The sequence below is a fragment of the Dermochelys coriacea genome, chromosome 6 (genome assembly GCF_009764565.3).
Source record: "Dermochelys coriacea isolate rDerCor1 chromosome 6, rDerCor1.pri.v4, whole genome shotgun sequence".
NCBI lineage: Eukaryota > Metazoa > Chordata > Testudines > Dermochelyidae > Dermochelys > Dermochelys coriacea.
In genome coordinates, this window is record NC_050073.1 from 126005203 (window position 1) to 126027875 (window position 22673).

The 22673-nt window shown below is 41.9% G+C and overlaps 1 protein-coding gene across 3 annotated transcripts in view; it reads left to right on the forward strand.

Annotated features, from left to right (window-relative positions):
* Nucleotides 1-22673, forward strand: part of MDGA2 (MAM domain containing glycosylphosphatidylinositol anchor 2) — a 660176-nt gene that overhangs the window by 560062 nt on the left and 77441 nt on the right. For all 3 annotated transcript variants that reach the window (XM_038407346.2, XM_038407347.2, XM_043516491.1), the window contains one exon: nt 11066-11214. In XM_038407346.2, coding sequence (XP_038263274.1) covers nt 11066-11214 — 149 coding nt within the window. The remainder of the gene's footprint in view (nt 1-11065; nt 11215-22673) is intronic.

Here is a 22673-nt window from a genome sequence, read left to right on the forward strand (position 1 = left end):
ATGGAGCACAATCAAATTCTGTATGCCCCACCGCATCATCACATATTCCACATACACCACATCATGCATGGCAAAAAATATTTTAGAAATGTTTTGTAGAGGTGAACAAATGTGTCTGACTATTTTTGAATCCTTCCCCTAGTAAAAGCTGTTGCTGTGAGTCCAACAATTCAGGGTAGAGTGGAAGAGAATAACTGAAACGAATACATTTTAAAGCACCTCCACAATTGCTTTAAGAGACACAATGACATTAAAGTCTGATCCCTTGAGAACCAGGGGCGGGGGGGTAGGTTCTGCTGGGAAGCTGCCCCTTCCAGTGGTACAAAGCTTCCATTTCTACCTCTGCAGAGTTGCTGGTTATCAACTGATGATATACAGTGATTATGAAATACACTCTCTCCCTCCCTCTCTCTTGTCTCACACACAATGCCCCTCCCTATGTCAGTTGGGCGGCAGGTGAGTAACGTGGCAGTTTGGTCAGATCAGCAGGGAGATGGCCAAATCCCGAGAGAGGAAAGCTCATGCCTAGACATATTGAAGTCCAACCATTCCTTGTACCTCTAAGTGCACATAGGAATGCGCTCGGAGGAGAGGGACTCCTTTCCTTCCAATTAGCCAGCCAGGGAAGGATCAAGGGAACTGATTGGCTTTCACAGTCCTCTTCTCAATGTGTAAAGCCTTCCCAAGCAGCCGGGGGCCATATTGCTCTCCGTCCCTGTAGCTGAGGGATATTGAGCTGTGTTTCCAGGATGCTAGGGGTCTGACCGATGGCCTGTTTGGGGAATTAGGAAGGAGGTTGTTGTTTTTTTTCCATTGGGTCATATTGGCAGAGGCTGGAGGTATTTTTGCCCTCCTCACAACATTGTGGTGTTCAGGTTTAAGTTAAAAGGAGTAAATACAGAAATGTTAATGCTAGGAGATAATAGAAGAATGCTTTACTTATCTCGACTAAGTGGCTGATGTTCATGCAGCTAAAGAATAAAAGGGCCAGATCCCAGAGGAGAAGGAAACCCACAATATGGCTGGAAGATCTTTTGCCTCCAAGGAGAAGGGGAAGGGAGACCCGATTTTTTTTTCAGAAGTCTTGGAGCACTGGGGAGGTTCCAGAGAACTGAATGAAAGCTAATATTTGAAAGGGTAAACAGAATGACCCAGGTAACTGTAGGCTTGTCAATCTGACATTGATCATGGACAAAATAAAGGAATGGCTTGAATGGGATTCAAGTAAGAAAGAAAAAATGAGAATAATATAATTAATGCCAATGAACATGTGTTTATGGAAAATAGATCTTGTCAAACGAATTACCCTTTTCTGAAAAGATTATAAATTAAGTTGATAAAGGTAACAGTGTTGAGGTAGTATAGATCTCTGTATGGTGTTTGACTTAGCAGCACACAACATTCTGAATAAGAAACTGGAACAAAACAAAATCAACCTGGTATATATTAGGATTGGTCCTGCTTTGAACAGGGGGTTGGACTAGATGATCTCCCTGAGGTTCCAACCCCCTTCTATGATTTTACATGGATTAAAAACTATCGGACAGATCTCAGAATGTTACCAAAAATGGGAATCTTTGAGTGGGTGTGTTTCTATTGGGTCCTGCAGAGACTGGCTCTGGGGTCTCCACTATTTAACATTCTCATCAATGACCTAAATGAAAATATAACATTATTATTGATAAAGTCTACAGATGACACAAAAATTGGGGGCCTGGTAAATAATGAAGATAACAGGTCGCTGATACAGAGCAATCTGGAACGCTTGGTAAACTGGACTCACGCAAACAATGCTTCTTCCAGTACAACCACATGTAAGGTCATAAATGCAGGCTCTACTTACAGGATGAGGAACTCGATCCTGAAAACCAGTGACCCTGAAAAAGACTTGAGAGTCATATGGGATTAGCTGAACCTGAGCTCCCAGTGCGACACTGTGGCCAAAAGGGTTAATGCAATCCCTGGATGTATAAACAGGGGAATATCCAGTGGAATAGAGAGATTATTTTACCTCTGCATTTGGCACTGGTCCAACCACTGCTGGAATACTGTGTTTTGGTGTCCACAATTCAAGAAGTATGTTGTTAGATTTGAGAGGGTTCAGAGAAGAGCCACGAGAATGAGTAAAGGATTTGAAAATTGCCTTAAAGTGATAGCTTCAAGGAGATCAATTTATTTAGCTTAACAAATAGATGGTTAAGGGTGATTAATCAGTCTGTAAGTACCTACAAGCGGAATAGAAATTTAATAGTAGAGGGCTCTTCAGTGTAGCATACAAAAGATATAACAAGATCCAGTGGCTGGAAGTTGAAGCTAGACAAATTTAGACTGTATAATAAGGTGCAAACTTTTCACAGTCAGGGTAATGAACCATTAGAACAATTTCCGAGTGGTTGAGATGGATTCTGCATTGCTGGAAATTTTCAAATCAAGATTGGATGTTTTTTTCTAAAAGGTTATGCTCTAGTTCAGGCAGGAATTAACTCAGGGAAACCCTACAGCCTTTGTTACACAGGAGATCAGATCAGATTAGATTATCACAGTGCTCCTGTTTTTATAATCTATGACATCTTCACAGACTGAGAGCCTTCTTGGCATCCTCTACCCCCTTTGCAGAGGGTGGGAGAAGAAGAGGATTCAGAAGTGAGCTAAATCCTGGAGTTAGGATGATGAGTGTCTACCCTGAGTTATTGGTTATATGTTGGAAACCCTGTAACCCTGCGCTGGACCCAGTTAAATTCCTGGTATGTGAGAGATGGTGGATGGATAGCAAGTCCCTTTCCAGTTGTTAAGTTCATAAAGTCGCATCCTGCTTCTTAAATCTATTCATATCTGCCTTTCATTCATCTGTATGTCCTGGTCCATCGAAACATTGTCTGGAATAACATTTCAGCAATGTCTCCCAGCTATAAATAGCATATATTACAATAGTTTAGGTTTCAGAGTAGCAGCCGTGTTAGTCTGTATCTGCAAAAAGAAAAGGAGTACTTGTGGCATCTTAGAGACTAACAAATTTATTTGTAGCTCACGAAAGCTTATGCTCAAATAAATGAGTTAGTCTCTAAGGTGCTACAAGTCCTCCTTTTCTTTTTACAATAGTTTAGTTACTCAATTTTAAGAATCTGAAAAGTAAGTATTCACCTTGCTTTTCTGCTGTTATTGATGGGAAAGAAACCTGTATTGTTAACAAGGTTATCCTGGGGTTGTTATTTGTAGGTAACATCACTGCTAGAGACAATGAATGTGTTCTATGATGACATTACTGCTAAGAGACACATGCTGGTCGTGATCCCCATGTTGCAACTCTTATGACATCAGTGGGACTTCTGTGTGCAGATCAAAGGCAGTAAACATGTAGAGGCCACGATTAGATAATATAAGTGCTGATTAGTAGGCAGATGAATAGAAATATAAACAATCTGCTAGAATCTAAGCCTAGAATTTCCATTCTGTATTACTCTGAACACAGCCCAGACGCATAAGCTTACGTGAGGCTCCCATATACAGAAAGGAGGAAAATCCTTTCCAGGCTTTGCTGCATTTCATTTAAGCATATTTGACCTGTGCTGCTCTGTTAGAAATGACTCTGTTGACCCACGTGGAGTGACAGGAGGTTTATATAAACAGCCTCATTTCTGTCCCAATTATGTGCTTGCTTTACAACAGAGACAGGTCCCTGCTGCAATGAAGACTTGCCATAAGTCTCAAGTTCTAGGATGCTGATGGTCTGAGAAGCCATACCCACATTTCAAACCGCAACGGAAGATATAGGAGGCAACCTGAGCTTCTTAGGGGACAAGGGGTCAGAGATTTCGGGCAGAGGAGGTTTAAAATTTTAACCGCGAAGTTCAGCACTTGGTTCCCCCAAATAGCCCTTTCCAGTCCAGTATACCATCCCCACCTCATCTGACTTTCTCTGGGATTGACTCTTCTCTTCCACCCAAGCCCTTTATCCATCATGTCCGTATGTTCAATCCAGCTTACCCAGCGCACCCTGGCAGACACTGCACTAGCACCTGTCCTTTGCTCAGATTGCGGTGTTTTCTGGGTGTGCACTGAGCAGTGAACAGATCAGTGAAAGAATCAGACACATTATTATAAATTTGTTAGTCTCTAAGGTGCCACAAGTACTCCTTTTCTTTTTACAATAGTTTAGTTACTCAATTTTAAGAATCTGAAAAGTAAGTATTCACCTTGCTTTTCTGCTGTTATTGATGGGAAAGAAACCTGTATTGTTAACAAGGTTATCCTGGGGTTGTTATTTGTAGGTAACATCACTGCTAGAGACAATGAATGTGTTCTATGATGACATTACTGCTAAGAGACACATGCTGGTCGTGATCCCCATGTTGCAACTCTTATGACATCAGTGGGACTTCTGTGTGCAGATCAAAGGCAGTAAACATGTAGAGGCCACGATTAGATAATATAAGTGCTGATTAGTAGGCAGATGAATAGAAATATAAACAATCTGCTAGAATCTAAGCCTAGAATTTCCATTCTGTATTACTCTGAACACAGCCCAGACGCATAAGCTTACGTGAGGCTCCCATATACAGAAAGGAGGAAAATCCTTTCCAGGCTTTGCTGCATTTCATTTAAGCATATTTGACCTGTGCTGCTCTGTTAGAAATGACTCTGTTGACCCACGTGGAGTGACAGGAGGTTTATATAAACAGCCTCATTTCTGTCCCAATTATGTGCTTGCTTTACAACAGAGACAGGTCCCTGCTGCAATGAAGACTTGCCATAAGTCTCAAGTTCTAGGATGCTGATGGTCTGAGAAGCCATACCCACATTTCAAACCGCAACGGAAGATATAGGAGGCAACCTGAGCTTCTTAGGGGACAAGGGGTCAGAGATTTCGGGCAGAGGAGGTTTAAAATTTTAACCGCGAAGTTCAGCACTTGGTTCCCCCAAATAGCCCTTTCCAGTCCAGTATACCATCCCCACCTCATCTGACTTTCTCTGGGATTGACTCTTCTCTTCCACCCAAGCCCTTTATCCATCATGTCCATATGTTCAATCCAGCTTACCCAGCGCACCCTGGCAGACACTGCACTAGCACCTGTCCTTTGCTCAGATTGCGGTGTTTTCTGGGTGTGCACTGAGCAGTGAACAGATCAGTGAAAGAATCAGACACATTATTATAAATTTGTTAGTCTCTAAGGTGCCACAAGTACTCCTTTTCTTTTTGCGAATACAGACTAACACGGCTGCTACTCTGAGACACATTATGGTATCTCTCTTAAGAGCAAAACCTGTATTCTATGCTCTACATAACTTTCCCTCACCGTCCAAATTGTAGACCTTTTGGGGTGAGATTTCTCACGCTTGATCTCAGTTCAGAAGTGTGATTTGTATGTGTTGTTTTCCTGATTGCTTAAAGAAAACCAAACCCTCTCCAATTTATGGTGGCAGTTCACTAAATGCAAGAAGCTTCTGATGCTACAAAAAGCACCTCCATTTTTATTACAAAAATGTAATCTCAAAGAAAAACGGTAGCACTGATTTTTTATGAAGTATCCCCAGATTTTGACCAATCAACATGCAGACCAGGTAGATTGCAGTACTTATTTATGATTGGGGGAGAATTCCACTAGGGGCTGTAACATGCAGTGATGACATTTTGACCTGGGAACCTCAGCCAAGGACTAGGCTCCAGTGTGCCATTCAATGTAATTCATGTTCAACTTTTTTTGTTTTATTACAGTTTGATACAAAAACACTTTCCTGTCTCTGCACTTCAATACATAATCAAGTTAGTCGTTTCTTTTAAATGCCCAGGTAACTTAAAATGGTTTCAGTTATAAAACTTGGCAAGTATGTGGGGCCAAATCTTCAGTAGCATTGGCGTAATAGAATGCAGCTGATGAGCAGGGGGTTGGACGAGATGACCTCCTGAGGTCCCTTCCAACCCTGATACTCCATGATTCTATGATCTGGTACCATAGCTCTCCATAAGGAATGTGTGTTTTAATTTTTAAAAGGCATTGAGAAATTAGGGACCTCATAAATGAGAGAGAATTGTATCCCCCATACACATTGGACGATATTGTCCTTACTGACACCGGGACACGCTGGGACTGGTCCAATTCCCATTAAAGTCAATGAAAAGATGTCCACTGCATTGAATGAGAACTGGGTTAGCTCTGTAGTGTACCGTTATGCATTGATATCCCTAACACCCTCTCACGTTGCCTAGCAACTGACAGTGCAGATTCCACATACCCTAGGGCTGTGCACCCCAGACTGCAGCGCATGTAAGAGTGTATCCAGATAAAGCAGGAGAGGCGCACGACCTTCTGTGATCATTCTGAGATCATCGCAACAGGAGACCCAGCAGAGGAAGGAGAAGATCATTGCCAGGAGGGAAAAGGGGAGATTCAGGACTAGTCCTCCCAGGAGTCTCCAACCAGGCGTCACTTATGAGTGGTTACAGAGCCTTCCTGGCTCAGTGGCCCATATGGGCATGGATTGAGTAGTCCCCTCTTAACACAAGGGAATGGTTGGGTGTGACTTTATGTAACACCTCAGAACAGGTCAGTGAGGTAGTTCTTCATAGAATAGATTGTTTTCCTTCCTTTACACTGCTGCATCCTGGCATTTAATCTTTTTTTGGCCAAATGTCATTGCTACAGTTATTGGATCATTTATCTCCACTCTCTGTATAGTTCCAAGGACAGTCTTTGCTGAATAGCACAGTATGCCGGAAGCAGCACAATTGCACTGTTGCAGATTTGCATTTATTATGCATGCGTCCTAGCTCAAAGCAAATGATTTCAATGAGGGCTTAGATCTCCAAGGCCCAAGTGAACCATCTTAAAAAGAACAGGAGGACTTGTGGCACCTTAGAGACTAACAGCTCACTTCATCTTAAAGAGAGATGTTTGGTGAATTCCAAAACAATAACCAGCTTTCTGGTGCTAGTAAATTTCACAAATCAGATGTTTAATGTTGTGGTGTTACATTTTCATTAATAAAAGAAGGCTTGTGCATTAGGGTGGAATTTGAAGTATACAGCTCATCACGAGTCCTTGTTATATTAGAAAAGGTGACTGTGCTCCACAAGTACCCACACTGTGATGATAATGTACCCATTTCGTAGGCCCCTAGAGATGCCATTATGGTCATCTGCAGTCGAGTGGGGAAGATTATTATTTGTGTTCAGCAAAACTGTGCTCAATAAAGGTAGACATAGGAAAGGTGCTTAAACTCCCGTGTAACTTTTTCCTCTGAAAGATAAGTATGAGCCCAAGTAATAAAGGGTCAATATGCAACATCAACATATTTGTCTGTCCCTGGCATAACATGGCACCAACCGAATGGAACATTACAAAGATATGGGGCTTTTTCATACAGTTAGTTCTAAACTTTTCCTCCAGCAACTACTTGTGATAGCAATAATGTCATCAGCCTAGGAACTTTCCCTGGGAACTGACTGAGGTTCCTAGCTCTCACTTTCATGTCAGGGGGTCATTAATCTTCAGGAAATGCCCTGGGCCTTCATCGTTGTTGCTGAAATAAATATCAGGGTTACGTGTTTTGTGTATTGTAGTTTGGGCCAAAGGATTTTGTCTTTTCTCGTTATATTATTTCATCTCCCATTTCATTTCCCCTTTTCACTTTTCCCTACTTTACTGGCTCTCCGTAGCAATGATGGGCATTTGTATAGATGGGCACTATGGTTATGAGTGGTAATGAAGCCAAAGACCCTCTGTGCCTAAAGCACAAGCCCCTAACACTAGAGTGAAAGGAGAGCACCTTCAGCTGTGTTATAGTGATAAACTATATACCATCTTTTCAGGGGACAGCTACTAGAGGGAGACATATCCGTACATGCTTGGCCAGTGCAGTACCTTCATAGTATTGTAGTTCCTTCAGTCCTTTGTACTTCTTAATCCATTGTTTATAACAGTGACACACTCTGAAAATGCCTGACCCTCAAACTCCATTTGATTATGCTGGGTTCAGCAACCAAGATGTCTAAAACCTACCCACCCTGGCTATATCCTTCAGGCTAACTTGAGCCGCAGACTAGCTTGGACAGGTTGCTAGCTGTGCTACACATGATTAGTGCTAGAAGTTCTCTCTGTATAATTTAAGTTGCGACTCATTTTCAGTTGTGAACTTAGTCTTGATCCTCCCCTTCCCCAGGCGGGCCAAAATCAAGCCAGTCTGCCTGAAATGTTGCACATGTGTGAAGTCTTCATCCCATTAAAATCAATGGTAAAACATGCATTGACTTCAGTAGGGCTAGGATTTCACCTGTGGTCTTCTACTAGGTTACAACTTCATTTAATTTTCATAATGTTTGTGGGTAATTAGATAAAGGTGATATTAAAGAGTATTTTGAATACAGAAATTATAATCTCTGTGAGATCTGATGTGAATGTTATAATATGCACAGCTGCAGTCTGTACACATTGACATGTCGGTGGGTTTGGACACAGAAGAAGGGAGATCAGGATGACAGAAACAGGAAACAAGGTCTGGAAAGGTCTGGCTTTGAACAGGGTTTCTAAGAGCACCAGGTCACCAAGACTAATAATTCTCATGGACTGTTTTGGAGTACCTAATCCAATTAAGGTCCCTTACATCCTCTGAGCACAGGCTCCAGTGGAGATTTTAATCCAAACAATGAGAGTTGCAGTTGTTTACACTACACTAATATTTCACGACATGCAAACACATTCAATCTTTCATAGACTATATGGTTTAGCAATCTGTCTCAGAACATTTTGTAAAGTTTCTTAAATGCTTGAGGAAATCCTGGACAAAAACTTTGTTAAACTTGAAGGGGTTTATTTTTCAAATTTTACCTGAACTTAAAATTTTTTGGCTGTTTAATGTTTCTTTTGATAAAAATGAAATGTTGTTTTAAGAGTCACAACTCTCATTCCAACACAACCAATTTCTGTTTGTCTGAGAACTATACTAATGCTGACATTGTAGGCAGAGCTATGCAGAGGATAGAGGTTCCATTTCATGAAGTATTTTGAGATTTCAAAATTTGACTTCATTCCTAATTGCAATGAAAATTGTAAATTTTCAAATTTTCCATAAAGGAACATTAAAAAATCAGTCAATTTTTGTCAATCAAAAAAGGTGCTTCTATAAAAATCAAACGGTTTTGATTTGATTTTGACTTTTTTAAATGTATTATTTTATAATACATAATATAATACAAAATCAAAAAAATTAAAACCAAAAAATCAATTTGCAGATTCCAAGACCCACAGAGACCACTGTGGTCATGTAGCTTGATCTTCTGTATAATGCAGGCCACAGAACTTCCCTGAAATAATTCCTGTTTGAACTAGAGCATATCTTTTTTAAAAAATCCAAACTTGATTTAAAAAATTGCCAGTGATGGAGAATCTACACCCTTTTCAAAAAGAAAAATTGAAATTTTTCATTATGAAAATGCTGACTTTGTCAGACTTTTGGGAGGCAGGTGTTCGTCTGAAATGACATTCGAGCAAAATTGATCTGATTTTTCAAAGCATTTCAGTTTCAACAGACATGTATATTCCAACAGAATTATGGTTCTCTCCAAGTTTCTCCAACCAGTTCTAATTGTAAGCAAAGCAACTCCTCCTTCACTGAGAAAATAAGTTGCATGTAAAGACGTTAATGGCATTTCTGTGTTTGAGTCAAGAAATACCCTAAGGTGATTGCCTCCTAATAAGAGCTCAGATATCATTTCATCAGATGGACAGCAAATCATATTAGGCTTTTCCTAATTTAAGGAACAAAAATTCATATGCCATGGTAAACTGTTGGTATATCACACTGTATTTCAAATTGCCACGTCCATCTCTATGTTTATAGTGCAATATCTGCATATGTATCTAAATAATGTACGGTGGATATAATTATACATTTGTAGGACTAGGACTGAAGTATGGAACGGAGGTACTGTATTTCCAGGTCAGGGTACATGATGTCATTTGGAATTGATTGTGTTGTGTGTGGCAGCTGGAGTTAATGTATTTACTCTGACAGAGAATCTGGAGCAGGGGTGGGCAAACTGCGGCCTTCGGGCCATTTTAAGCTGGCCCGTGAACTCCCGCTGGGATGTTGGGTCAGGGGGCTGCACCACACAGCTAGGGCCCGCTCCGGCTCTCCAGCTGGGGCCCCGGATCGGGGAGCCTTACCACGCGGCTCCCGGAAGCCACACCACGCGGCTCCCGAAAGCCACAGCATGGCCCCGCTCCAAGGGTTGGGGGCCACTCCACCCATAGGAGCTGGAGAAGGGACATGCTACTGCTTCCGGGAGCCACTTGAGGTAAGCGGCGCTCGGAGCCTGCACCCTTGAGCCTCTCCCCATGCCCCAACCTCTACCCCAGCTCTGATCCCCTTCCTGCTATCCAAACCCCTCGATCCCAGCACAGAGCATCCTCCTGCACCCCAAACCTCTCATCCCCAACCCCACCCCAGAGCCTGCACCTCCAGCCGAAACCTGAACCCGTTCCCGCACCCCTGCCCCAACCCTGATTCCTCTCTGAACTCCTCAATCCCAGCACGGAGCACCCTCCTACACCCCAAACTCCTCATCCCCAGCCTCACCCCAGAGCCCGCACCCCCAACCAGAGCCCTCACCCCCTCTTTCACCCCATCCCCAATTTTGTGAGCATTCATGGCCTGCCATACAATTTCTATTCCCCGATGTGGCCCTCAGGCCTAAAAGTTTGCTCAACCCTGATCTGGAGGCATAATAGTCTGAATATCCAATGTCAATCACTTTAGCCATGCAAGACCTCTTTGTAGATTTCTTTATTTAACAGACCAATTTTCTCCTGGACCAAAAATGACACTTAAGAATTACTTTTAATAACAAAGGAGAAATGAACAATCTTAGTTCATTTTTTTCTCAAGGGCGATAGACTTGATAGATAAATGTAAAGATAGACTTGAGATGTGCTTTTTGAATCCATGTAGCAAAAGGGCCCTTCCCAAAATTGTGTTGTAGCAGATGAATAAAAATTGCAGTTGAAAAATCGAAGCATTATTTTGAGAACTGTTTTATCATTCCGTGTTTTTGTATGTCTGTATTCTGCAGGCAAAGCCTATGCCCCCGAGTTCTACTACGACACCTACAGTCCCCTCTGGCAGAACAGACCTCGTGTTTACTCCTACAGTCTGCAGTGGACTCAAATGAACCCGGATGCTGTGGACCGCATCCTTGCATACCGTTTAGGGATTAGACAGGTGAGGTTATAATTTGCTTCTTACAACAGGTACCTGTTTGCTGTTCTGCCCTCTGTGAGAACTGTCCTGCCCTTTGTTTTCATCTTATCTTGTGTGACACTCAGAATTTGTACTTATCCTGCTTTGAAGATTTGCTGCTGTTCCACAAAGACAGTCCCGAACCGCTTACAAATCCTTGCAAATAATTTGAATATTTCCAGTGTGACAACACAGAGATATTAAAGAGGTATTCCTCAGGGGGTTTAGAGGAGGTTCAGCTCAAGAGTTACTAGAAAGATTACCTGAAAGAAACTTGCAACCAAAATAAACTTTTTATATCTAGCCATATATCTATGTATCTTTTGCTGTGTCTCCCTATAAAGATATAAAGAGAGAAATATAGAGATAGTTATATCTTTCATACACAGGCAGCTTGTGAGCGTTGAGCTCTTGAACACCTTACTTAAACACATGTAAATATATAGCCCTTGTGATTTTGACATTTTAGAACACAACTGATGTAGTGAAGGGTGGACAGCACCAGTCCATCTGCAGAAGAACTATTACATTAATATACAAAAGTTAGCAGTCAGAATTAGTCTGTCATTTGGGAATTTTCAAAGCAATATCAGCTATCTTCTAATAAGGGGACTGCAATAATTAAACTAGCAGAACAAAGCTGTACATTGCTAAACTGTCATTAACAGGCAATGCCTCTTCTTACTCCCACCCATAACATGTGGCCAAACAGACAGATGTTTTTGTGCTTCTGGTCTCAGTACGCCTTACCTAAACCTTGGAAGTATGTATTCTAAAGTATAGTATATTATTGCTGGTTATTATGGTCCTCTCTGGATTCTGGACTACTTGTATGTGCTAAGCCCTACAGATGTACTATAGCTTAATCATCATATGAGTTGAAGACATTTTGATCTATGATATTTCTACACATTGTGGAGGGAAAAGTGCCTGATTCCAAAACATCCTTGTAGAATGGGTTCTTCCTCAGCCACTAATACTTTCTCAGTCCAAGTTTTAATCCACTGCTGGAGGAGAGGTGACGTACAGGGTGAGGCAGACTGTCTTCCCTTCTGAATGAATGTATCATACCTGTGATGCCCCCAGACCTACCAAGTCAAGCTGCAAGTGCTCTGAACTCAAACTTACACTCCAGTCTCCTACATGAGTAAGGCTGTAAGATTTTTGGTTGAAAGGTTGCAGTCGTAGTTGGTTAAAGGGCTAGTTTTGGTGTAGCATGCAGTATGCCTTCCAAAGCAGGACAGCAGGACAGAAGAGATGCTGTGGGTCCTGATGGGTTTTTGAAGGCAAGCATGATGGAGGAGGGGCCGGGCCAAATTTGAGTTGGTGTGGTGGCCCTGCGAGTGAGTGGTGTTGCGACTTGGTGTACAGATTCACATAACCGCTCAAATTTGCAACTATAAAAAGCTGTGGTTGTGTCTTTCTTACAGCCTTGTACATGGTGGTCTAAATCAAGCGATTGTGCTGGCTCTGTCATATTTGATATTAAATTGTTTAACGAGTATCAGTGGTTCATGCCTTTCTTACAAGGGACTGCCACTAATTGTTTCGGAACTAGAAGGTTTGATGGTATTGTACCTAAAAAAACAGATTTGTGCTGAGGGAATATGGATCAACTACTGAGGATGATCCTTAAAGAGAAACCTTTGTAAAATTATAAAGTGCAAAAGTATTTCTTCATGCATGAATGTCTTAGTCCTTTTACTGGGCTGAATTTTACATGTGCTAAAGCATGCATATGATGCAAGCATGTTTCCTGTAACGATTAACCAATATATTTGTGCTGTCGTGAGTGTATGGCTCATTTGCATCGGGCCTAGAATAGGTCAGAATGGTTTCGGGACAATGACTGTCACACTCGATAGCCTGGTGGTTAGGGCACTGGCATGGGAAGTGGGAGACCCAGGCTATAGTCCCTGCTCTATCTGATCCAGAAATCTTATGGTTAAGGCACTGGACTGGGACTCAGGATATATGGGTTCAGTCCCCAGCTATGCCACTGGCTTCAGGACAGCTGCTCTCAGTTCCTGTAGCTTAGCGAACAGAGCACTGGACTGGGACTAAGGAGACATGGGGGGGCGGGGCTAGTCTCAGCTCTGCCAATAGCCTGCTTGGTGGCTTTGGGCATGTCCCTTCCCCCTCTGTAAAGTGGAGATAGTGATATTGATCTCCTTTGCAGAGCGCTTTGAGATCTGCTGCTGAAAAGTGCTACCTAAGAGCTAAGTACTATTACTAGTAATTGGTTTGGATTAATGGGTCAGACCTGAAAGAACATCAGCCTCCAATGAGGAAATTTTACACTTGGGGGAATTCCTAACAAACCTCTTTTTTGGAAGCTATTTTTTTCCATCTTTATTTGAACTTCAAATAGGGATTTCTGTGTCCTCAAACACCTAGATCTAGATATGCCCAGGGAACAGCAGGAGATGCTTACATTCTAGAATCAAAGAAACGCCACAGTGGGAAGGCCTTCCCTTAACACATTGCTTCAGGAGGGATTGTGTCCTTTTCTGACGCTCAAGAAGAAGAGACTCCATTGGCTTCCACAGCAGTTGGTGATGTATCCAAATTAGACTCTTTGGGGCAATGACCATGTCTATGCGTATGTTTGGCACCTAGCACAATAAGGCCCTAATCCTGACTGGAACCTTTGAGTGCCACTATAATACTAACAATCATCTATCCCAGACAGCCTCCTGATCAGTAAATTCTTCAACAGGCGTAACTTGAGAGGCGGAGCGGGTTGATTGCCTCTTTTTTACGCTACAATTACGACCTGCTAATAAAACAAAGAAAGAAGAGGTCTTTCCTTTTATTCTGTGTAAGTGTGTCTGTGATCTGTCTGAACGTATAATTTATATCTGAGAAATTACCTACTACCTTTCATTCTTTATGTTAAGACCTTCCTGCTGACACTTGTGAATTGACTCTTCTACCAAAAGGAAATGCTATAGGACGTGTTAAGTGTTACACAGATTGGTGGCTAAAATAAAAAGACCTCCAGGGTAGGCTTGGGAAGCAAATCAAAGAACATTCCTAAAGGGAAGGGTCTTTTTCAAGGTTGGAATGTTAATAATGAGGCGTTTGCTTACCTTGGCAGTTATAATATATGCATGCTGAAAGCCATGCAGGGGGATATCAGCTAATTGAACAATTCATCGGCATTCAGTTCATTGCCATAAAGTTTGGAAACTGTTCCTTGCCAGTCTATCATTGCTAGTGATATTTGTATTTATATTTCTGCTAAACAAAGCTGGTTCTGATTAGCCAATGAAAGAGGCTGGTCACTTTCACTTTTGCAGCTAGTTTTGTTTCTGTTTGCTTTTATTCTGTAGCGCTAGCTATTGGGCCAGATTGGAAAAGGTATTTAGGTGACTAATGATGCAGACAGGTGCCTATTGAGATTTTCCAAAGTGCCTCAGCAGGTGAGGAACTGAACGCCTACAGAAAGACAATGGGAGTTAAGTGCCTAACCCACTTAGACATTTTTGACAATCTCAGTGAACACCTCTCTGCATCATAAGGCACCTAAATATCTTTGCCACTCAGGCCCAAAGCCCCAGAGAATGATTACATTAAAAAGTCTATGGTGAACTAAAAAAGAAAGCATGACAATATTTCAAATTATTTTTGGATTTTTAGCCTCCCTTACCCATTCCATTTTAATTTAATTTTAATTACCTTTCATTGGGTCTTAAATTATTAGATCCTTTAATCAAATTTCAGTAACAATACTTTACATCAACGCACTCAAAATATTTTTCTTTCATCTACCTGGGGCTACATTTAAATTTTGGGTGAGCCGTTCAGACATGTGTTTTCATATGATTTCTCCTGAAACAGGGGTGATAGAGTTCTGGTTCTGTTTGCTAACAGCAGTTTTCTCTCTGAAATGTTGGAGTCAAGATACTTTACTTTGCAATATGTGTTCTGTTTTTTCCGACAGATTGGGCAGAAATGATACGGAACCAGCTTTCATACTGTAGCTTGAAACGGACACTGTCATGCTAATACAGGGAAAGCATTCTTTCACCATAGGGAGCAGTTTTGTTTGGTGGCTGTAGGTTGATTGAATTCACCTATAAATAATACAAAAAATTCCAAACACGGGAGTTTTCCTGTTTGCAGCAGTAACCGTCACTTGCCCTCTGAGTAAACAGCACCCTTCCCTTAGGCCAATCCCCAACTCTTTACTAGGGGACTACAAATGTGTGAATTCCCCTGGACCTCCCTTCACACATGTTAGCATGTTTTTATTATTATTATTCATTATGAGTATTACCGGAGCACCTACCAGCCCCAGTCATGGAGCAGGACCCCATAGTGCTAATCACGGTACTAACATAGAGCAAAAAGAGAGATCTACAGAGAGCTTCCAATCTAAGTATAAGATGAGACAACAGATGTATACAAACAGACCAACAGGGGAGTATGAGCACACAATGAGACAACATCAGTCAGCATGATTTTGCTAACTGTTTTACACTCTCTCCCTTAAATGATTTGATTGTGTTGTGCATAATTGCAAATAGATATTTCATGTATGTAAATTATCAACTTTGACAGACATTGTGGAAGTAGAATGTAAGCAATCAAGGTGCTAAAGAAGCCCTCAAGACAAGGCCATTGAAGAGAAGCGAAATGAATTCTTTGCATTGGTCTTCATTGCACAGGATGTGAGGGTGATTCCCACACTTGAGTCGTTCAGATTGAAGTGTCAGTAGAGGAGGTTTTCGAACCAATTGATAAATTAAACAGCAATAAGTCACTAGGGCCAGATAGTATCACCCAAGCGTTCTGAAGGAACTCAAATGTGATATTGCAGAACATCAAGATTAAATCAGCTTCTGTATCAGATGTCTGGAGGATAGCTAATGTGATGCCAATATTTTTAAAAAAAAACTCCAGAGGTGATCTTGGCAGTTATTGGCTGGTGAGCCTAACTTAAGTACCAGGCAAATTGGTTGAAACTATAGTAAAGAACAGAATTATCAGACACACAAATGAAGATGATTTGTTGGGCAAGGGTCAACATAGCTTTTCTAAAGGGAAATCATGCCTCACCAATCTGTTAGAATACTTTGAGAGAATCAACAATCATGTAGACAAGGGTGAGCCAGTGGATATAGTGTACTTAGAGTTTCAGAAAGCCTTTGACAAGGTCCCCCACCAAAGGCTCTGAAGCTAAGCAAGCAGTCATAGTCATAGGAAAGTCCCTCTTATGGATCAGTAACTGGTTAAAAGACAAGTTTCAGAGTAGCAGCCATGTTAGTCTGTATTCGCAAAAAGAAAAGGAGTACTTGTGGCACCTTAGAGACTAACACATTTATTTGAGCATAAGCTTTTGTGGACTATAGCCCACTTCATTGGATGCATAGAATGGAAGATATAGTAAGAAGATATATATATATAGATACAGAGAACATGAAAAGGTGGAAGTAGCCATGCCAACTATACGAGGCTAATTAATTAAGATGAGCTATTATCAGCAGGAGAAAAAATCTTTTGTAGTGATAATCAAGATGGCCCATTTAGACAGTTGACAAGAAGGTATGAGGATACTTAAAATGGGGAAATAGATTAAATATGTGTAATGACCAGCCACGCCCAGTCTCTATTCAAACCAAAGTTAATGGTATCTAGTTTGCATATTAATTCAAGCTCAACAGTTTCTCATTGGAGTCTGTTTTTGAAGCTTTTCTGTTGCAAAATTGCCACCCTTAAATCTTATACTGATTGGCCAGAGAGATTGAAATGTTCTCCTACTGGTTTTTTAATGTTATGATTCCTGATGTCAGATTTGTGTCCATTTATTCTTTTGCGTAGAGACTGTCCAGTTTGGCAAATGTACACAACAGAGAGACATTGCTGGTACATGATGGCATATATAACATTGGTAAATGTGCAGGTGAATGAGCCACTGATGGCGTGGCATGTGATTAGGCCCTATGATGGTGACACTTGAATAACTATGTGGATAGAGTCGGCATCAGGCTTTGTTGCAAGGATAGGTTCCTGGGTTAGTGTTTTGTTGTGTGGTGTGTGGTTGCTTGAGAGTATTTGCTTCTTGCCGGTTGAAGGGCTATCTGTAAGCAATATTACACATATTGAATCTATTTCCCCATGTTAAGTATCCTCACAAGTGCCACAAGTACTCCTGTTCTTTTTGCGGTTAAAAGGCAGAAAATAAAGAATAGAAATAAATGGTCAGTTTTCTGAATGGAGACAGGTAAATAGTGGTATCTCCAAGGGACCAATGCTGTAGTGGGACCAATGCTGTTCAACATATTTATAAATAATCTGGAAAAATGAGTAAAGAGTTAAGTGGCAGAATGTGCAGATGATACAAAAATTACTCAAGATATTCAAGTGCAAAGCAGACAGTGATGAGTTAAAAAGGGATCTCACAAAATTGGGTGACTGAGCAAGGAAATAGCAGATGAAATTCAGGGTTGATAAATGCAAAGTAATGCGCATTGGAAAGCATAATCCCGACTATACGTACAAAATGATGGGGTCAAAATTAGCTGTCTTGTCCATAAAGAGATCTTGGCGTTATTGTGAATAGTTCTCTGAAAACATCCACTCAATGTGCAGCGGGAGTCAAAAAAGGTAACATAATGTTGGAAACCGTTAGGAAAGGAATAGAAAATAAGTCAGTAAATATCATAGTGCCACTGTGTAAATGCATGGTCCTCCCATATCTTAAATACTACATGCAGTTCTGGTTGCCCCATCTCAGAAAGATATATTAGAAATGGAAAAGGTACAGAGAAGGACAGCAAAATAATTAGGGGCGTGGAACAGCTTCCATATGAGAGATTAAAAAGACTAGGACTGTCTAGCTTGGAAAAGAGATGGCTAAGCAGGGATATGATAGAAGTCTGTAAAATCACAAATGGGCTGGGGGAGAAAGTGAATAAGGAAGTCTTGTTTACCCTTTCACATAACACAAGAACCAGGGGGTCACCCAATGAAAAGGAATAGGCAGCAGAACAAAACGATGTACTTCTTCATAAAACACATAATCGACGTTGGAACTGGTTGCCGGAGGATGTTCTGAAGGCCAAAGCCAAAACTTGGTTAAAACAGAATTAGACACCTCTATGAAGGACAGGTCTATCAATGGCTATTAGCCAAGATGGCCAGGGATGCAGCCCCATGCTCTGGGTGTCTCTCAGCCTCTGCCTGCCAGAAGCGGGGAGTGGACGACGGGATGGGTCACTCAATATTTGCAAAAAGAAAAGGAGTATTTGTGGCACCTTAGAGACTAACAAATTTATTTGAGCATAAGCTTTTGTGAGCATCTGATGAAGTGAGCTGTAGCTCACGAAAACTTATGCTCAAATAAATTTGTTAGTCTCTAAGGTGCCACAAGTACTCCTTTCCTTTGTGTGAATACAGACTAACATGGCTGCTACTCTGAAACCTGTCAATATTTGCACTGTTCTGCGAATTCCCTCTGGGGTACCTGGCATCAACCACTGTCAGAAGACAGGATGCGGGGCTAGATGGACCATTGGTCTGTCCCAGTATGGCCATTCTTATGTTTTAAGCCTTTCTGGATCCAGCTGGGCTGATTCTCCTCTCACTTTGCATAATGACAGGTTTCAGAGTAGCAGCCGTGTTAGTCTGTATTCGCAAAAAGAAAAGGAGTACTTGTGGCACCTTAGAGACTAACAAATTTATTACAGCATAAGCTTTCGTGAGCTACAGCTCACTTCATCGGATGCATTTGGTGGAAAAAACAGAGGAGAGATTTATATACATACACACAGAGAACACGAAACAATGGGTTTATCATACACACTGTAAGGAGAAAGAAAAGGAGTACTTGTGGCACCTTAGAGACTAACAAATTTATTAGAGCATAAGCTTTCGTGAGCTACAGCTCACTTCATCGGATGCATGGTTTTTTCAAAAACCAGTTGGAGAACACTTCAATCTCTCTGGTCACTCGATCACAGACCTAAGAGTGGCTATACTTCAACAAAAAAGCTTCAAAAACAGACTCCAAGGAGAGACTGCTGAATTGGAATTAATTTGCAAACTGGATACAATTAACTTAGGCTTGAATAGAGACTGGGAATGGATGAGTCATTACACAAAGTAAAACTATTTCCCCATGGTATTTCTCCCCCCCACCCCACCCCCCACTGTTCCTCAGATATTCTTGTTAACTGCTGGAATTAGCCTACCTTGCTTGTCACCATGAAAGGTTTTCCTCCTTCCCCCTCTCCCCCCCCGCTGCTGGTGATGGCTTATCTTAAGTGATCACTCTCCTTACAGTGTGTATGATAAACCCATTGTTTCATGTTCTCTGTGTGTGTGTATATAAATCTTTCCTCTGTTTTTTCCACCGAATGCATCCGATGAAGTGAGCTGTAGCTCACGAAAGCTTATGCTCTAATAAATTTGTTAGTCTCTAAGGTGCCACAAGTACTCCTTTCCTCTCACTTTGTAACAGAGCATACCAGCCCTTTAAGGATTGTATCGGGAAGCCATATCTGCCTGTACCAGGGACAATGCTGTTACTGATGAGGGGAAGTGGTCTCAGGGAAGCAGTCAGGACATCATGGTGCAGACTTTGATTTTAGCCCCTGAGGCTGGTCTTTCATGAATAGGAGGATCTGGAACTTCCCTCAGAAGCGGTGAGGTATTAGGTTGGTCCCTGATGCTTCCAGCCAAGCTCTGTCTCTCAGAACTAGGAATCAGTGCCCCTGGTCCCTCCTGGAAAGTGCAGGGCAGGTAGGTTTGTTTACATGTGTCTTATTTATTTTGGAAGACTTGGCTCATCTTGCTGTTTTGAAAAGACTTAGATAAAGAACCCAGATGGGGAACTGACAAGTGCCCAGTACCCACCTTCTTTGTACGACCTGCCACATACAAGCTTCCCAAAGCATCCTAGCCAAGGAAACGTCTTTTGTTGTTCTTGTAGCTATTGTTTATTATATGCAGGGTACAAGCATTTTTGGGGGCTTTTTTTATTATTTTTGTTTGTTTCTTTTTATTTGGCTTGCCACAAATGGCCTAGGCAGCAGGGTCCTCAAACACCCTCTTTAATTAAAAGAGAAGAGGGAGCACTTATAAAAAGGGGGAAGGAGAAGAATGCATTGGCAGGGTGGAGGATACTCCTGCGAGGTGGCCCAGAGACAAGATAACACACAAGGAAGGCACTAGAAACGTAGAGCTAGAGGTGGAAGGCCCACAGGGATGGAGGTACTAGCAAATCCTGCAAGAGCCCAAAGTGGAACCCAGATATCCTGAGTTCCAGGCTGTTTTATGAAGCACAAGACCATCCTTTCATCAGGTTTCAGAGTAGCAGCCGTGTTAGTCTGTATTCGCAAAAAAGAAAAGGAGTACTTGTGGCACCTTAGAGACTAACAAATTTATTTGAGCATAAGCTTTCGTGAGCTTCAGCTCACTTCATTGGATGCATTGAGTATATTGCTCTAAAATTAAAAGACTTCTGTATGGCTTTGTTTGAGAAAGTGGCAGTTTTTAGTGTGTGTGTTTTTTTAAATTTCCTGAAGTGTTGTGAAGCGTTATTGGTAGATTATTGGCTAGGCAGGAAGGTGAGTGTCTGTGTGTGATTAGATAAAGAGTACTACATTTATCCCATTAACAAAATGCTTGTTACATTAATAGTGCTGAAACCAGAGACTTAAAAAAGTTTTCCTGCTTGCTGTATAAAATCGAAGCATTGCTGTTTTATTCTGGGAAAAGTTCAGACAAAATGTTCAGAATATACAGTCTATGGCATGTTTATACCTGCTGGGTTCTTCGGTGTGATTTTAAGGAGTCTTAAAATGAAATATAATCTTGATGTCTTAATGCAATTTTCATAAAATGTTTGCTTTCTCCTCAGCATTTTGTGCATTTGGTGGACCATTGTGGAAGCTTGTGCATGATATACATGTAACCGTTCAATTGTTAAATATAAAAGAACCCTGATGGTTAAAGATTGCAGTCGAACTTTTTCCTCATGAAAAAGAAATTGTGGCACTGTAAAATTGTTCTTTGATTATAGAGCATGCTAAGGAAGTTGCAGTGTCTCAGCCAATCAGAGTGTAGTAATGCTGCGGAGTTAAAAGTGTATGTTTGGGTGGTTTTCCCCTTCATGCAGTCTCTGGTCTGACTGGCTCAGGCACGCACAAGTTTCAAGACGTTTGCTGGCAGCGCAGCAGAAGTTGAAAACTCCAAAACAGCAGTGAATGATCTCACCGCACATTAAGCGCTGGGGGCTGTTGTCTGGATTATTGGAAATGGTGTGTGCCCCTTTACGTCCTAGAGTTCCAGGGAGTGATTTTCCAGGGGCCGCTGACTCATTTCCCCCCGAGAAGAGAGGGGGGACTATATAGGTCCATGCCAGTGCAGGAAAAGCCCTCATTTACCGGGACCTGGTGGAGCAGAGCCCACTCTCTTACTCACGGAAGTGGTGAAATACCAGGTTTCATCAGGATGTGCTGTGGGCATTGCGCTAGTTGCTTCTTTCTCAGGGGAATGGGAAAGGGATTTTTCCCTCACTGCCAGATTGTCCAAGATAAAGCAGGTTCGGGGATCGCTTAGTTGGGCGAACATAAAACGGGAACTAGGTTATGATGTTGCAACTCATTATGTAAATGTGGGGCGGGTGTCCAGTACAGGTACTCCGTAGAGAAGGGACACAGTGATCAGATAAAATGGATTGTAAAGGGATTTAAAGGAGGTATTCTTTAAAGGAGTGGAAACAGGGGGCTCAGGGCTCCCATGACAGGTATGACAGGGAGCCAACCCGTCCTCCTTTATAGCCCATTGCTTAACCCTCTTTCGAGGGAGGGAAGGTGAAGTCCCAGCAGTGTGTTGGCTGGCGACCAGGATGGGCTGACAGATGGGGAGGGCTGACAGAAGCCCACACGCTGTACATTGAAATGATTATGGAATGACTTGCACTGTGCACTTTTATTGGCCAGGTACTCTCAGACATTTACGAATAAAACTGCGCCCTAATTAAACCACATCCAGTGTCTCCTGTCCTGTTTCCAGCATAACAGGAACAATGAGAACACAGAGGGAAAAGAGTTGGGAATGGTGGGTGACAAGGGATGAATCACTTGATGATTACCTGCTCTGTTCATTCCCTCTGGGGCACCTGTATTGGCCACTGTAGGAAAACAGGATACTGGTCTGGATGGACCTTTGATCTGACCAGTGTGGCCGTTCTTATGTTCTTATGAGACATGGGGCCTGACTCTCAGTTATGCTACTTTAGACCACTGTGAGTAGGCCTTAGAGTGGTTGGAAACATCCCCCTGAAAATGCCACCTGTGGAAGGAGCCTCCGTGGGCAGCATGTGGTGGAATTAAAGTCTATATGTGAGCTCTGTTTCCAGCCCCTGGCATAAGGAGTGGATCAGGACCATGCTGCAGCATATGCACTATGGCTCATTGCTGCTTCTCCAG